Source organism: Panthera leo, chromosome D2 (genome assembly GCF_018350215.1).
Source record: "Panthera leo isolate Ple1 chromosome D2, P.leo_Ple1_pat1.1, whole genome shotgun sequence".
Taxonomy (NCBI): domain Eukaryota; kingdom Metazoa; phylum Chordata; class Mammalia; order Carnivora; family Felidae; genus Panthera; species Panthera leo.
In genome coordinates this window covers 59,631,396-59,646,456 of record NC_056689.1, presented here as the reverse complement: position 1 = coordinate 59,646,456, position 15,061 = coordinate 59,631,396, and the positions used below count along the sequence as shown (strand labels likewise).

The 15,061-nt window shown below is 49.3% G+C and overlaps 1 protein-coding gene across 2 annotated transcripts in view; it reads left to right on the top strand.

Annotated features, from left to right (window-relative positions):
• The window catches only part of FBXW4 (F-box and WD repeat domain containing 4), an 80,508-nt gene that overhangs the window by 20,258 nt on the left and 45,189 nt on the right, over nucleotides 1-15,061 (top strand). For both annotated transcript variants that reach the window (XM_042909378.1, XM_042909379.1), the window contains exons 3-5: nucleotides 1,516-1,701; nucleotides 2,166-2,298; nucleotides 7,204-7,298. In XM_042909378.1, the coding sequence (XP_042765312.1) occupies nucleotides 1,516-1,701; nucleotides 2,166-2,298; nucleotides 7,204-7,298 (414 nt within the window). The remainder of the gene's footprint in view (nucleotides 1-1,515; nucleotides 1,702-2,165; nucleotides 2,299-7,203; nucleotides 7,299-15,061) is intronic.

Sequence of the window (15,061 nt, the reverse complement as noted above, 5' to 3'; positions counted from 1 at the left end):
TTTTAATATCAGAAAGTAGAGTTTATTTCTCTATCAAGGTTTTTGTCCCTGACGTCTTTTTTGGGGCTGGTTTCAAAGCAGTTTGGCAAATAAACACACAAAGCAGTTACCAGGCTGCCCCGGGATTCTCCACCGTTCACCTGGCATGAACCTGGTTTCTTGTCCTCGGCAAATGGCTGTTTACCAGATGGCTCTAAACACATGCATTCCAACCCCTTCTGCTTGCTCCCCACTTGAGTGTGCCACAAACTCGTGCAAGGGGATGTTGAAGAGGGAAGTGCATAATGAGTGAGAATGTAGGCATCGCTACCTACTCAACACATGTTCTATATAATATATGCACACACTTGTAAAAACCTCCTGAGCAGAAACTCAGCTACTACAAAGTCCAAGCTGCATTTAATGGCCCGTCAAGTCAATTTGCAGAACTTTTCCACATTCCCATGACGCTTGTATTAAGGAGTCTGGGGAAGAAACACAGCCCAGTTTGCTCAGACAGGCTTGGCAGTGGGAGATGGTGTCTCTGTAAATGGGGATGAATCAGCCGTCCCTAAGCCTTGCTTGGGACCTGGTAGCTCCAGAACTCCTCCATAGAGTAGGACAGGCTGCTGGGTTGTCTGCCTTGGGGAAGGGGCTTAGTCCCCACCAGAGAGCCTGGGGTCTGGCAGAGTCTTCTTTCTTCTTGAGGCTCACTCTGTGCCATGGGACTGGCCTGTGGCTTCTAAACTTTCTTCCTTTTGCTGGATTGTGGAGGGAATCTTTGACTACTTGTGGATTTCTCTTATCAGCTGCCTGGGAGAGCTGACTATTTCTCCATAACCCCTGAACTGTAGCGGACTGCTGCGAAGCCGTTTTTCCATTGCCCCACTTACCCTCTAATACCGAAACATAGATATCCCCTGTGTGGAGCTGGATATGTAACCAGTACATTAGCATCCTTTCCTAAATGGCTTTATTCCTTTCACTTATAAATGGCCCCTTTGCTCTAGCGGGATAAGGGAATGGGGCTTCTCAGGGCTCACTCTTCTCTTTTCTCCATCTGCTCTGTTGGGGAAGAGGTATGTATGGGAGTCTTGGAACCTCGAAACTTATCACTTAACACTTCAAATCAGTGAGGATGTGTAATGAAAGAAAATCACTTTCTCTGGGTGGAAGATTTGTTTTTGACCCTGTCCATGCCCCAGTCATTATAGTCGCTGAGCTCTGCCTCCCCAAAAGAAATCTAAGTTGCCAGTAATTCAGGTCTTAAGCATTTTCCCATTAAAAGTGATATCTGATTGGTCGTTTAATTCTGACTCTGTTTTAGAAAGTCCAGAGAAGATTAGGTTACTACAAAGCTCAGTCTCTCTAGTTGTCTGAGGGTAGCCTACGGGGAGGTAATTTTAAAGGAGAGGAGGGGGGTAAAGTGCAGGTTATTCTCACTACGTTGAGAATCGGTCAGCCTCTCTAAAGATTGGAGTCAACTTTTCATGCTGTATCTTGATGATCTTTAAATTGTGTTTTATATCTCTGCAGTCAGATGCCCTGGATGCAGCTAGAAGGTGATTCTCTGTACATATCCCAGGCTAATTTCATCCTGGCCTATCAGTTCCGCCCAGATGGTGCCAGCTTGAACCGTCGGCCCCTGGGAGTCTTTGCTGGGCATGATGAGGACGTTTGCCACTTTGTGCTGGCCAACTCGCATATTATCAGTGCAGGAGGGTAAGTGCCGCAGAGTTCTCCTCCTTCTTCCTTAGCATTCTTCAGGGAACTTCTGCCTGCCTGCCTCTCGCTTTTCTGTCTCAACTCCAAAGGGATGAGGAGGGAGACCATAAGAAGAGGGAGTGTTTTGTTTTGTTTTTTTTCCATTTGAAGCAGAGAGATTTACCAAAGACACTTAATAGGGTTAGCCAGAGAAGGAAAACAGGAAGAGCCTTTAATGAAAAGTGAAGCTGGTTGTGATACTCTCGAGGGGGAAATTTGTTTTGTCTCTCAGCTCTGTTCAGCCCCAAGTGTACTGAGGAAGTAAAGGTATCTCGAAGCTCAGCACCTTATTTTGAGCTGAGTTGCCTAAAACTTAGCAGATTTGGACATCACTAGAGACTCGGGCTGCTTCCGTAGCTTTGTTCTCTTCTGACAGAGAGAATAATTGGCTATTGGGGATGGGCTCCTTATTTCTCTCCTAGAGATGGGAAGATTGGTGTTCATAAGATTCATAGCACCTTCACTGTCAAGTACTCGGCTCATGAACAGGAGGTGAACTGTGTGGATTGCAGAGGGGGCATCATCGTGAGCGGCTCCAGGGACAGGACGGCCAAGGTGAGTGGTGTCCCCCTTAGGTACTGTTATTCCCTCCTGTCTATAGGGAGTGGGGTGGGAGAGGGTGGATAGGGCCTTGAGTCTTGGGATTGGCTGAGGGCATTGGGTGGGGGCAGCAGGGGGACAACACGATAAAGGACTCACTTATGTGCCTCTGGCATGCGGCTGGCCATGCCAGGCTACATCCCTGCCAGCTGGCCTGAGAAAGGAGTGGACAGTGGCTGGGAAGCTTGCCACTCACTTGAAATGTGGCGTGAACTCAAAAACAGAGGGCCTGGCCAGCTTTTCCTCCCTGAGCTGAATTTCCTCAAGTTTGTGGGTTGAGTTCTGACCCCAATATTTTATTTTAAAATCTCCCTCCTTTTGCTTGCTTTCTGTTTAGGGAGGTTAATTTTTCACCACCTTGTTTATAAGCAATCAGGCTGATAATTAAAATGTGTTTTTACTGCTTCTCTGGAGAGTGATGTGGTCAGTAAGCAGTAGAAAGATGAGGAGAGAAAGGCGTTTTTGGTGCGTCATTGCCAAACTGCCTGGTCTACGGTCAGACATCTGCCAAGGCAAAACAGAATGAGGTTGAGAAGTAGTGTGACCTCTGCTTTATGGACTCCACTCACCCACGTTTGGGTCAAACAGGCCTCCACCCATGACACAGAGAAGAACTTCTGTCTCCACCCCTGTGTCCCGCAGCCCCAGGCAGGGCCCGCACACGCCTGGTCCTTTGGGGCTGCTGTGGGAACCCTGCTGACAATTAAGCTGAGGTGCAGGAGGCCTGGTAGTATCTTACTCGCCTGTTTCCTCTCAGCATCTGGAGATCATAGCGCCAACAGGAGCAAGATGCCTGTTCGTGTCAGCAAACGGGCCTCTGAGACACCTAGGGAGGGTCTCAGGAGAGGGCAGTGGCGCTTTTTATTCACTAGCTTTTCTGACTCCACGTACCCTCTGGTGATTACTCCTTCCTATAAACATGCCACCAATTGATATAAAAAGAAGGGCTACGTATGTTCCTTTCTATTTACGGAAGCTTCTCCTCCCTTGGCTGTTTTCTTCCTAACACTTTGCATTCTGTCAGAGAGACATGCTCACCAGCACAGGAAGCCTGAGAAAAATCCAGAAAACCTTTGAACTAACTCGGAAACTGAAGTTCCTATTGCCTGTTTCCCATTCCGTCCACCCTATCCTTACTTCAGGGTTCTGATTGGTCGCTGTCGTTTTACCATTCCTTGAAAAGACACTGGCCTTAACTCGCTGTACTCCTCAGAAATCAATTTGCATAAAAATCTTTTTGGCACATGTGGCCTAAATATTCCCATCTCCTGGCATCTTCCTGTCATGGCTTCGAGCTTCCCCTGGCTCCTCCTTCTCAGTGACGTCTCTTCTAGTCTCTTCTCTGTGGTCTGATACCCAGAGCAGCATAAACTAAGCTTTATGACCACAGGTAGCAATTCAGGGGGATGGGCTGCTATTCTAGTCAGGGGACAGCATCTTTATTTGGGATATTGGATTTGTTTCATGCTTGAAGTACCAACACAACCCCATTTAGTGGATTCGATTTTTTTTAAGCGTTAAAACAGGTACTTTCTAAATTCTAAAATTGTCACTGCAGCACATCGTATTCCTTTTGAGGATTTCTTTGAAGACAGTGACAGAATTCTCCCCCCGGGTTCTTCACCTCCAGAAAACTGGTCGGCTATCTACGGGCTCCCTGGTGACTTCTGGGCCCGCTCATCTTTTCAGACTTCTGGATGCTGCTTCTGTTCCCGCTATGTGGTTGTCTTTGCCTCTAGCCGCCTTCGTCTTCCTGACCCATTTCCACGCTACCCACAGCCAGTCTTTTCTAGCTAGGTTTCCATGGCTTTTCGGTGGCTTCTGCAGTTCTGTAGCTGCTTCTAATATGCCCAAACCTATGCAAGAACTTAGGCAAACTCATGTTTGCCTGTAAAGATCTATAGCCTGTTTGTTGGGAGTTCCCCCAGATAGCTACTGTGTTTTAGAAAAGAGATTGTTTTATTGGGGTGAAAGGAACTAAAACATTTTCTTCGTAAGACTTCTGAGTTCTGAGTTAGCGACTGCTCAGATTCTTCCTCTCCCTGCCCCTCCCCGCCCCTGCCAACCCTACTTTCAAGCTTATTGAGACTCTGTTTGGATTGCCCCTCTGGGCTTTAGTGAGGCCAGCCCCATCCTGAGATGTGATAGGAATGTAGGAATGTTCTTCGTGGGCCTGGGCTGGTTCTGACCATTCTTTCATTGCCTCCTTATTTCTCTGTTCTTTCATTCATTCTTTTAAGTGCCAACTGTATGCAGGGCTTAGTGTACAAGGCAGTAGGGTTTTTCAAAGGTAAAGAAGAGACTGCCCCTCTTTTTAAGGGGAGCTGAGATGTGCGTGCAGTGGCTGCGAAGCTGAGGGGAAGTGGCCAGGACTGTCAAGTGTAAGCCTCTAGGGCCAGAGAGTTCAGGGGTGGAGAGATCACATCTGCCTTGAAAGGGGAGAATTTATGAAGGAGGGAACATTTGAACTTGGTTTGTTTTTTCTTTTTCTTCTTGTAGTTATTTTTCAATGCATAGGTTTGCTTGTTTGTTTTGTAACTGTATACAGTGTAACCAGGCACGATGCTAAGCCCTTTACATTTGTTCATTTTCTCCTTTTATCCTTTAGGTTAATTTTATCCCTACATAATTATGCTTGTAATATATTGTGGATAGCCAATATACCCTACTGTATCTACTTTATTTTATAAAGTTTCCTATTATTATTACAAATTATTTGTGTCATCTTTAATGGCTTAATAAGTAATAAGAACCACCATTGTTGGGTGCCTAATCCCTTCCAAACGCTGTGCTATTACTGTGCCAGGTGCTTTATACATATCTTGACATTTCTGTAGCCCTCAAAAGATAGATATTATTTCCCATTCTACACACAAGGAAACTGAGGCTAAGAAGTCTTGAAATATCCCTAAGATCAGAGATGATAAGTAACAACTGGGTTCAAACCCAAATGGGTCTGATTCTAAAGCCCATGCGTGCTCTTTCTGCAACCATAGGCTGCAGGGAATATTTTTACCACGCAGGCTTCTCTTTGTTTTAGAATTATTTTCTTAGGATAGAATCTCAGCAAGAGAATTACTGAGTGTAAGGCTTCGGTCATTTTAAGGGTCCTGATACATATTGTCAACTGCTTCTTAAAAGGACTATGTGAATGCCCACCTCCACTGAGATATGTCTTTTCCAGGGAAGGGTTTGTTTTGGATTTGACCACTGAGGGTGAAAGTGTGATCAGCATATTGTTGTCAACTCCTGTCCCTCAGGCATCATGACACTCGGGTTTGTGGCTTTCCCAACATCGGCTCAGAATTGGCAACATGCCTCCTGAGCCACTCCCGGAGGCCAGGAACCTTGTTCTGTGGTTTGTACGGTGTTGGAATCCACCAGCCCGTCCCGGGGGAGGGGGGGGTGGGGGTGGCACTGGTGAGTCCAGGACTGGAGTTGTCCCCATAGATGTTGTAATCAGAGTCCTTAGTGTCTCCTCACCTTCCAACCCGCCTCCTAGGGAGTTCGCATCTGAGGAAAGGCAAACCACTCTTCCAGGCCTGGACTATCTGAAAGAAGACAGTAGAAACGCCTCTAGTTACTAGCAAAGGGGCCTGATTGTAGATCCGGAAGAGTAAGCCAGAATCATGGCACTCCAGGAAAGTCGTGGTATTCACTTTTGTTTTCTGCCCCTCCTTGTTCAGAATCTTCTTAAGTTTATTTTCTTTTCCCTGTGTTGGAAATAACTCATATATACCTTTTATACATACACAAGATCGAAAACACTTTCTCCTTTTATGGGGAAGACATGTCATGTGACCCCAAGAAGGCAAGACCACCCCCACTCCATCACCTGCCCCTTAAATTCAAGGAATGTTTCCTGAAAGTTCTTCCATCTAAGGTCCTGACTGGCTTTTGTGTGTTCCCCTTATAGCACGGCAGGGACCTTGAGAGGTCATTGATCCATCTGGCTGCCCCAGGATCCCTCCTTGGCTGCTGTCTGGGACAGCCCTGTACATTTGAGGCTTCCTTTCTGTTTGGTTAGAGGCTTATTTCCCTGACTGTGTCATCTAGGGTTGGGTGAGGTGAGGGGGGCCTTGTGCTTAATGGGAGATTTCTAAATGCACTGGCTGCTGAGAGGGCTCCCTGAGTGTTGATTAGAGTTAAGCCCGGAGTGGCTGCTAATGTACATTCCTGACTGATAGGGACCAGATAATGTGCTCCAAGCAATATTTTTAACCTGTAGGAGATATGGAAGCTTAAAAGAGTTAAGCTTTTCTGCTACTTTTGGTGACACTAGGTGCTAAATTCCCTGCCGACATGAATAGCACTGGATCCTGGGCATTATCAACAAACAAACAAGAACATACCACCTTCGTGCCTAGAAGCCTCTCTTCTTCCTCCGTTCTCCCCTTCTCTTGTGTCTTCCTTTTTGCTCCTCTCTCTTAATTCTGCTGTGATTCTGTCTTTGTTCCCCCATACTGTGCCTTGATCATCCTCCTTCTCCCTACCTCCCAAAGGAAAATCTGGGTGAGAGATAGGAAAGAGGAAAACCCACCAGCACGAGGAGGTTGTTGAGAGAGGCAAGCCGCACCTGCTCACCCGGCTTCATCACGTCTCAGCTGGAGTGTGGAGCTCCTGATTCCCTGCTATAAAATTGGGTGGTGAAGAGAGCTCTCAAGTGGATGTTGAGGAGGGCGGTTCTGCCTGGGAGTCAGGTAGGCAAGCCGGAGGCTGGGGAAGCCTCTCGGCTCATACGTTGAGCTCTGTGTCTGCAGGACAGAGAGGATTTTCCACTTCCCCACCGCCCTGGGGATGCTCACCCCACGTCCCAATCCCAGGCGATGCTGACGAGAGCATCTCTTCTGCTGTTTCCAGGTATGGCCTTTGGCATCAGGCCGGCTGGGGCAGTGCTTACACACCATCCAGACCGAAGACCGAGTCTGGTCCATTGCTATCAGCCCATTACTCAGGTAAGGGAGACGTTTTTGGATATGGTTTTGTCCTGTATAATAATGCTTTTATTTTATGAGGTTGGGTGGGCTAGAAAGCTCGTCCACCTGTATATTCTAGGTTGCTTTAAGCCTCTCTCCTGGAGATTTTGAAAATCCTCCAGAGACCTAAGGTGTGTGGCTCACATCATATATGTGTGAGGTGGAGACAACATCCCAGGGGCTAACTTCCTGGGCGTCTACCCCAGAAACGGTGAAGGAAAAGATACTGTTAAAATGTAACTGACTCCAGTTGTTACAAGAGTGCCCCTTCTGGAGCATATGCTCTCTGGAGTCGCTTCCAAAGCAGAGGCCTGTTAGCACTCCTGGGAAGTGACCACACCGGCCAACCTGCTCTCACAACCCACATCTGTGGTTTGTTCCCCTTGGAAAATGTCTTCTAGCGTATCGCTTACAGAGCTGAGTCATCCGGAGAGGCGTGGGGCCCATGTCCAATTGGGCCCTCATCCAGAGACATGTATGTGGGGTAGATTGAGCATCATAGCAGACATGCCAAATTTTTGGTGGTAGCCTTACCTTCCCCCTTGGCCTGTCTGTATTTCTGTGGCTTCACCTCTAAGTGAGTGAGCTTTGCATCCTGACTTCTGCTTTCCAGGCTTTCTTGAACCAAGGCAGAGTCTCTCTCCTCCCCAGCAGGGTACATAGACTCCCTCCTGCACCTGCTCCATCAGACGGTTTGTTTTTCTAGGGTCTTCCCCCTCACTGCCTTCGTCCCTGACTCCCCACCTAACGAGCAGTGGGAAAGCTGGGGGGCTGCCACTCTCCTGCCCTGGGTTTAAGTCTGTCGCTCGTTTTACGAGAGAGTGGGTTCCCCACCTTGCTCAGCCCCCTTCAGCCTCTTTCTCCTTACTCCACGGAGCCTGCACCCCTCCTCCTGCCCCCTTCTGCAACTCCCTTTCAAATTTTTTTTCTTTCTAAAGAATTAGAGCCGATTAGCCACGTCATTAATTCTTCAATTTGACGGCTGATATAGCAGGACCTGAAACACACTGCTGACCCCAGAGAATGGAGACCCCGTTCCTTAGCATATTGACGATGAGAGAAGTTAATTAAAATTCCACAGAGCGGAGGTGTCGGCTAACCTATAAACCTGTCGCTGTTCAGAACAAATCATTCTAGCAATCCTAGGAAAGCGGGAAGGCAAGACCAGCAGGGAGTAGAGAGGCCTAAGTGTGTGGGAGCGGAGGGCGGAGAACAGAGCCGTTGAGCACTGTCCTCTCCGCAGTTTCTTTCCACTGCTGCCCGTTTGAAAGCCAGTTGGTCAGGCTTGGGGGCCTGTGGGCTGGGTATGTGTGAGGACTGAAGGGACCTGTGGGAGGTGGCAGATGGGCTGGTGACTGCCCTGTGGACTTCTGCTGGCTTTGGACTAGGGAGAGCTGGGGTGGGGCCGGTGGTAGAGGGGAAACCCTTCAGGGCTAGAGATTGAGGCCAAAGAACACGGCCAGGCCCTCTCAGCACCCCATCCCTTAGTCCTCTACTCTGGCCACCTCTCTGGAATGTGGTGGGCTACCCTTTCACAGTAGAACATGTGTTGAAGCACGTGTTCGCTTTAACAGTTGAAGATCGTGTCTGTGAAAGAGGTTGAGGACAGAGTCTAGCCCGTCATTAAGAAGCCTTTTCGAATACAGTAAACGGAGTTTTGTTTTGGCCACAACTTGCAGACTGGCTTTGAGGAAGGACTTAGCTTTCAGACAGTACTAGCATTAATCTACCACAGCCCGCACTACCAGCTGCTGCTGAGCATTCGCCATTCGCCCTGTGCCAGAACCTTTGCCGAGTCCTTGATATGCTTCATCTTCAGTGAAAACCTGGGTCTTTTGTTTTCTCATTCTCCTCCAGAGGCTTCTTGTCCTCTTGGTGGCCTGCCTTGCCCCTAGGGTGACGCTTGCTCACCCGACCGGACCATAGTTTTTCGAGATGACCGCTTCCCCAGCTTGACTCTTTGAAAATAGTTTGCACTTGGGGCCATGTCTTTACTAGAGGGCCATGGTATATGCTGCTATTCTCTCTACCCCATTTTCTTTTACCCTGAAAAGTACTGGGATAGGGATGTTTCATCCTATTATTAGATCCATTTCTTCTCCCTGCGTCCATGAGTTTGAACCTTTCAATGAGCTCATCCATTTTCCCAGTCTGGGGAGACACTGCCTCCTAGCCTCGGGGTCTGTGCTGGAACACTGGGGTTCTGCTTTGCCACCACCAGCAGGGTAGCCTCGGGAAGCCGTGCCCTTCTCTGAGCCTGTTTCCCCAACTATTAAATGAGAATACAGTTTCCTTTATAGGCTTTACTAGATTATTGTGAAGATGACCTGAAATAATGAGTAAGAAAATGCTCTGCAAAGCCAGAAGGGCTATCTCCTTATGGCAACCAGAATCTCTCCTCTTGGGGACAGCCTTTGTTTCAAGGCTTTAGTTGCTGTCTCTCACATCTCCAGCTTTGCCGGGGGCTTCTCCTGGCCCTCCTGGAGTTCCCCTCCTCCTCAGCAGTCTTCTTGAGGTGGGAACTCTGCAGGAATCTCTTTCCTTCCCCCCCCCACCCCCATAGTGTTTCTGTCCTCGCTGTCTTCTCTTCCCCTCCCTGCCACCCTCTCTGTTGAGTATGGTCGTTGGTATGTATGAGTATGGTCGCAAGTGTGGCCACTAATGGGATGTGACCATGAACTTCTCACGAAGAACATGAGTGGAGGTGGGCAGCAGCTGTCCTCTAGGTCAGGTGTCCCTGGGTTACCCGACGACTTCCCAGTCTCTCACTGCTCCCTTGTACCTCTCTTTAGAAGGCACCTGAATGGTTAGGAGACCTGCCGCATCCCTTTTCTCAATCTGTTTCTTCTGTTGAAAACCATTTGTGAGAGCTTTGCGTCGTATTTATCTAGATGCTGGGGCTGGCTGCCTTCTTTCCTTATGCGTGTGCTTAGACACTTGTAGCAGGAAGCAGGAAACCTCAAGCCTCCGGCTTTATTTGAGGTGCTCCTGCTGGGAGAAAGCAGGTATTCCGTCCCATGTCCAAATGTCACCTTTCCTTCCTTCCATGACCTTGAGTTCTTGATCCGTAAACAGCCATGGAGGGTGATATTTAATACCAGATATGTGCTTAGAGCTGTGTTTAGGTACTCAAAACCACAGAAGGAAAACCAGTAGTCTCCACAGGAGGGTGGCAGACAAGGACCTTTTTCTCTACCTCTTGTGTGCCCTCCTACCCGTCTTCTTGCCCTGACGCCAATAATCCTGTTTTTAAGATTCATGACTTACAGGTGAAGCCCTCCTGTAGCGGAGGCCCAGCCTGGAGCTTTTGATGAGTGAGAGAAGGGCTGTGGGAGGCTCACCTGCGGTGGGAGGGTATATGTCTGGGTATGACTGCGGATCTCGCAAACAACCTCCCCAGGTCACGTTGGATGTTGAGCACTTTTCCATGAGTAACACAGAAACGCAGAGTTTTAAAAATGTGCAATAAGTTTTGTTGCCACTTAAAAATTATTTCCAAAAGGAAACTATTTCCAGCTGAATAAAGTTGGCCAACACTCAAGAGTGAGGAAATACAGAACTGTTGAAGACTCCATTTCCTTCCCTCTGACTTTCTATCCCTTCCTTCCTTCTTTCCTTCCTTCCTTCCTTCCTTCCTCACTCCCTGTGTAATGACTGAACTTGGTATGTGGAAGCGCCTGTGAGGATCCTACTCCGTGGCGGGGTGAGATGGGCGTGTTGCTGTAATGGCTCCCAGCTGATGCTAAGTGCTCAAAACTCAGCCATCTCTGGTTGAGGGGGAAGGGGGGACCACCACCACCACGCCCCTCCCCCGCAGAGGGAGAAATTGAGGCCCAGGGAAGGCGGACTCAGGGCACACGTGGCATGGGGCAGAAGAGGCGGCAGTTGGTGCCCAGGCCTCCAGCCTGTGGCCCGTACTGTGGTGCGGAGGGCTGGCCACAAGGCAGGCCCCAGGTCGCTGCTGTGCCTTCATCCACCGGCATGGTGGATGGAAGTTGTGGCCCTTGAAAGGCTCTTGGGGCCTGAAGAACATTCTCTCTTCCTCGAGGCCCGAGTTGAGGTGGAAGGGTTGGGGGGAGGCCCTACGTCCTCGAGGCCTGGGCTCAATCAGGCAGCCGTGAGTGCTTGTACCATCCCAGGGGTGTGAGCGCTCATCGAACTCTGGTTTGCACAGCGGGGGTGGGACCCTAGTGGTGAAATGAATCCGGAGACCCACTTGTCCTGTTTGCCTGCTAGGGGAAGAGTAAGGAGCCCACAGCTCCCCCTTCCTCTGCAGACACCATTTTTATTGCCCTCCAGGAGAAAGGAGGGGTTCTGCAGAATCCTTTCCCCATCTCCCAACAACACTTGCTATCGTGTGAGTGAGTGTGGTCAGGAAGGCTTCCCAGGACACTTGGGTTTTAATCCCTTCTCTCGTGTTTCTGTCATTGGGGAAATATATGAGTGGTATAGGTGTAGAAAATTGACTTTGCTGTGTTATTAAATATACAATATAATTTTGTGTAACTTTGCTCACTGTGGTGGCCTGTTTGTTTTTTGGGGGAATAGTCCAAGTCTGCATGAAATGTACCGATTCAAATTTGTAAAGTGAGTTGAGGCCTCTGGGGGGTTTTGATGGAGGAGCGGCCCCCTCTTGCTTCATTTCTCCCAGAGGTGAGGGAGAGTCTGGAAGGAAAGCAATCACTGTGTACTGTTCGGGGAGAGGGTGGGTTTCTGGGGAGAGCAGGGTGTTTGTTCCAGCGGCTACAGGGTTTACTGTGTGTTGTGTGTGTGGTAAACGCATATTCACCAGCCTGTTGAAATACACCTTTCTTTAGTGAAAAGTAATTGCATCTGGCATTTTCTCTGACTGAGAAGTTTGAAAGATTGGAAAAAGAGACAGCCAACTTTCAGTTTGGATTCTTTTGGTTGCCAGTGGCTCAGCAAGCCTTTGGCCCTAGACTTCATAACAGAGCTTTTAGGGGAAGATGAGTCAAAAGTAAAGGTTGTCTCTCTGAATTTTGCCTTTTCTGGTTGGCGATGGAGAGCTGGGTTGTGAAGAGGATTCCAATCTTGATAACCTGAAGAAAGACTCTGATGGCTGGCTGACTGTCTTGCTTTACGTTGTGGCTTGGCCTGTGGCCGACTTGATCTTTCCATCCTGCCTTCCCAGGACCGGGGCAGGGGGAAGCTTCCTCTGGGGCCTGTCTAGGAAAAAGAGACCTTCCCTAAGCAAGGAACGGCTCAGTGTCCTCCTTTGCCAGGCTCGGAGCACACAAGAGGGAGCCTCCTGCACGTGGTGGTCCTGGATGAGAGAGTCAGAGGCACAAAGACACCAGGGAGGGGCCAGGGGCTGGTTGGAAGAGGAGGTGTGTGACACCTGGAGAAAGGAGGAAGCTCTGGGTAATCCTAGATGGGTCCCCTGGTCCAGCCTGAAATGACTGTAAGTTGGAAAAGGATCAGTGTAGGGATCCAGTTGAATCGGAGTCTAGTCCTGCTGAATCTCTAGGGTGGCGGGTGCCGCACAGAGTTCACTGCCCGTGCCGAGCCAAGCCTCTCTGGCGGGTGCGAGTGTATCCATCAGTAGCAAAGACGAGATGCCACAGGGGTGGGTTTCACTTCCTCAAGACCCTGGATTTCTGCCACTACCCAGGGCAGGACGGGCACAGGGAGGCTCATGTGCTGAGCTGCTGGCCTGAGACCAGCAACCCAACCAGCCCTGGCTGGCCCGGGACCCGTGTGTGGGAGCCACTGCTTCCCTGGCCAGCAAGGTTGGCTCAGTTGTCAAGAGCTGACTTAAATAAAACACCACAAATAGAAACAGAGGCTACTGCAGAAGATGGGATACTGCAGGTGCAGAGTCGTGCACCGAGACCCTACCTGTCCTGACAGGGATACGTTTCCGTCCCTCAGTCTCTGTTAACTTCTTTGTTTCTCCATCTCTCTGTCTGTCTCTGTCCCTCTCCCTCCCTATCTCTCTCTCTGTCTACATACCTAAGCACTGTTATGTGCTGGACCCTGGGGAAGCGACAGTGAACTAGACAGCACTGTGTGACCTCAGCTGGGGGCACAGCACATCGGAGGGGCAGGTCTTCCTGCCTTTCTCCCGCTGCCTGCCCCTCCTGGCTCGGGTCCCCGCCTGCACCGCTGTTTCTTCTAGTCCTCCCTCATCAGGAAGAGACCATGTCCTCTCCCTGCCTCAGCCGCAGCTGACTTCTCCGGGCTGTGTGCGCAGCGTGCCTGTGTTTTTTCCGCCTTTGATCACTGTTCTGCCAACAGATAATTTAGCAATCACATCCCAAGGTGGAAGCACGGAGTTAATGTTAAAATTAGTTGTTTTTTTTTTTTTTTTTTTTTTAATACTCTTTAAACTTTAGTGGGTGATGAGGCAGAGAGGGAGGCGGGAGGGTGAAGGGGAGCCATAAATTCTGTAGCTGGTGTAGCTGTTCTCTGAGCAGCCGGGAAGCCTCTGATGTCTCCACAGCACTTTCATTAACATTTAAATTAAGGGTTTGTTTTCCAGTCTGTTTTATAGGCTGGGACCTTTCATGGCCTGTCACATGCACCCCCTCCTCCTCCGTTCCCTCCCCCCCCCCCCTCCCCGCAAGTGTGTAATTGTAGCCACTGCTCTATCCTAACTGGGCTGCAGCCGGAGTTCAAAGGGAATTCCTGGAGATGGAGCTCTGGAGGAACAAGGTGTAACAGTCAGGATGTGGGTGTTCCTTCTGAGCTGAAGGTGCTGTGGAGGAGCTCTTTCTCCTCTGGTCTGACCTGTGCTTTCTTCTGCTCTTTCAAGGGACACACTTCAATCTGACCCTGACCCCTCCCTCCCCTTCCTTCCCTGGGGCCACAGGGTGTGTGGGAAAGGGTGCACCCATAAGTGCTTTCTCCTCTATCACAAGTTAGGGCCTAGGACAGATGGTTCTAAGATACAGATCTTCATGCTTATTTTCCTCCTTTTGATGTGTGTGTGTGTGTGTGTGTGTGTGTGTGTGTGTGTGTGTGTGCGCGCGCGGGCGCGCATGCCCGCGCGTCCAGAATACTTCCTCCTCAGAGAAGCAACAATATAAAAGAGATTGCCATCTGAGAAGAATTTATAATAGGGCCCTTTGCTCCTAAAAAGTGCATTCTAGCACAGCCGGATACCGTATGTAGTTGTTAGCTCTGAATGTACACATTTGAAATAGCTTACTGATTTAGGAGACCGTCTGAGACCTGTTCTCCAAGGTTTCGGCATTCAGAGGAAGGAAGCTCTTCTACACCCTCGACGGAGTGAGTTTTTTTTTTCCTTAATTTTTTTTTTAATGTTTAGTTATTTTTGAGAGAGAAGGAGACAGAGTGTGAGCGGGGGAGGGGCAGAGAGAGAGAGGGAGACACAGAATCCGAAGCAGGCTCCAGGCTCTGAGCTGTCTGCACAGAGCCTGTTGTGGGGCTCGAACCCACAAACTGTGAGATCATGACCCGAGCCGAAGTCAATGCTTAACCGACTGAGCCACCCAGGTGCGGCCAGAGTGAGTTGTTTCTAAGCTTCCTTTCATACTGGTATATCTGACAGCATTTGGGGGTGTTTTGAAAAGACATCCCTGCTCTGGTCTCTGTCCTCCCTATCAGCATCCTGTTGATGTGTAGATGATGAGAATGTGTCCCAAACACCCCAAAGCATCTCCTTAGTTCATAGCTGCTGCTCACCAGCCGGAGTCCCTCTCTAGACAGTGTTAAGAGGGGCATTGGGTGTCTTTCCTTCTGTTCAGAGGCTGAGAATC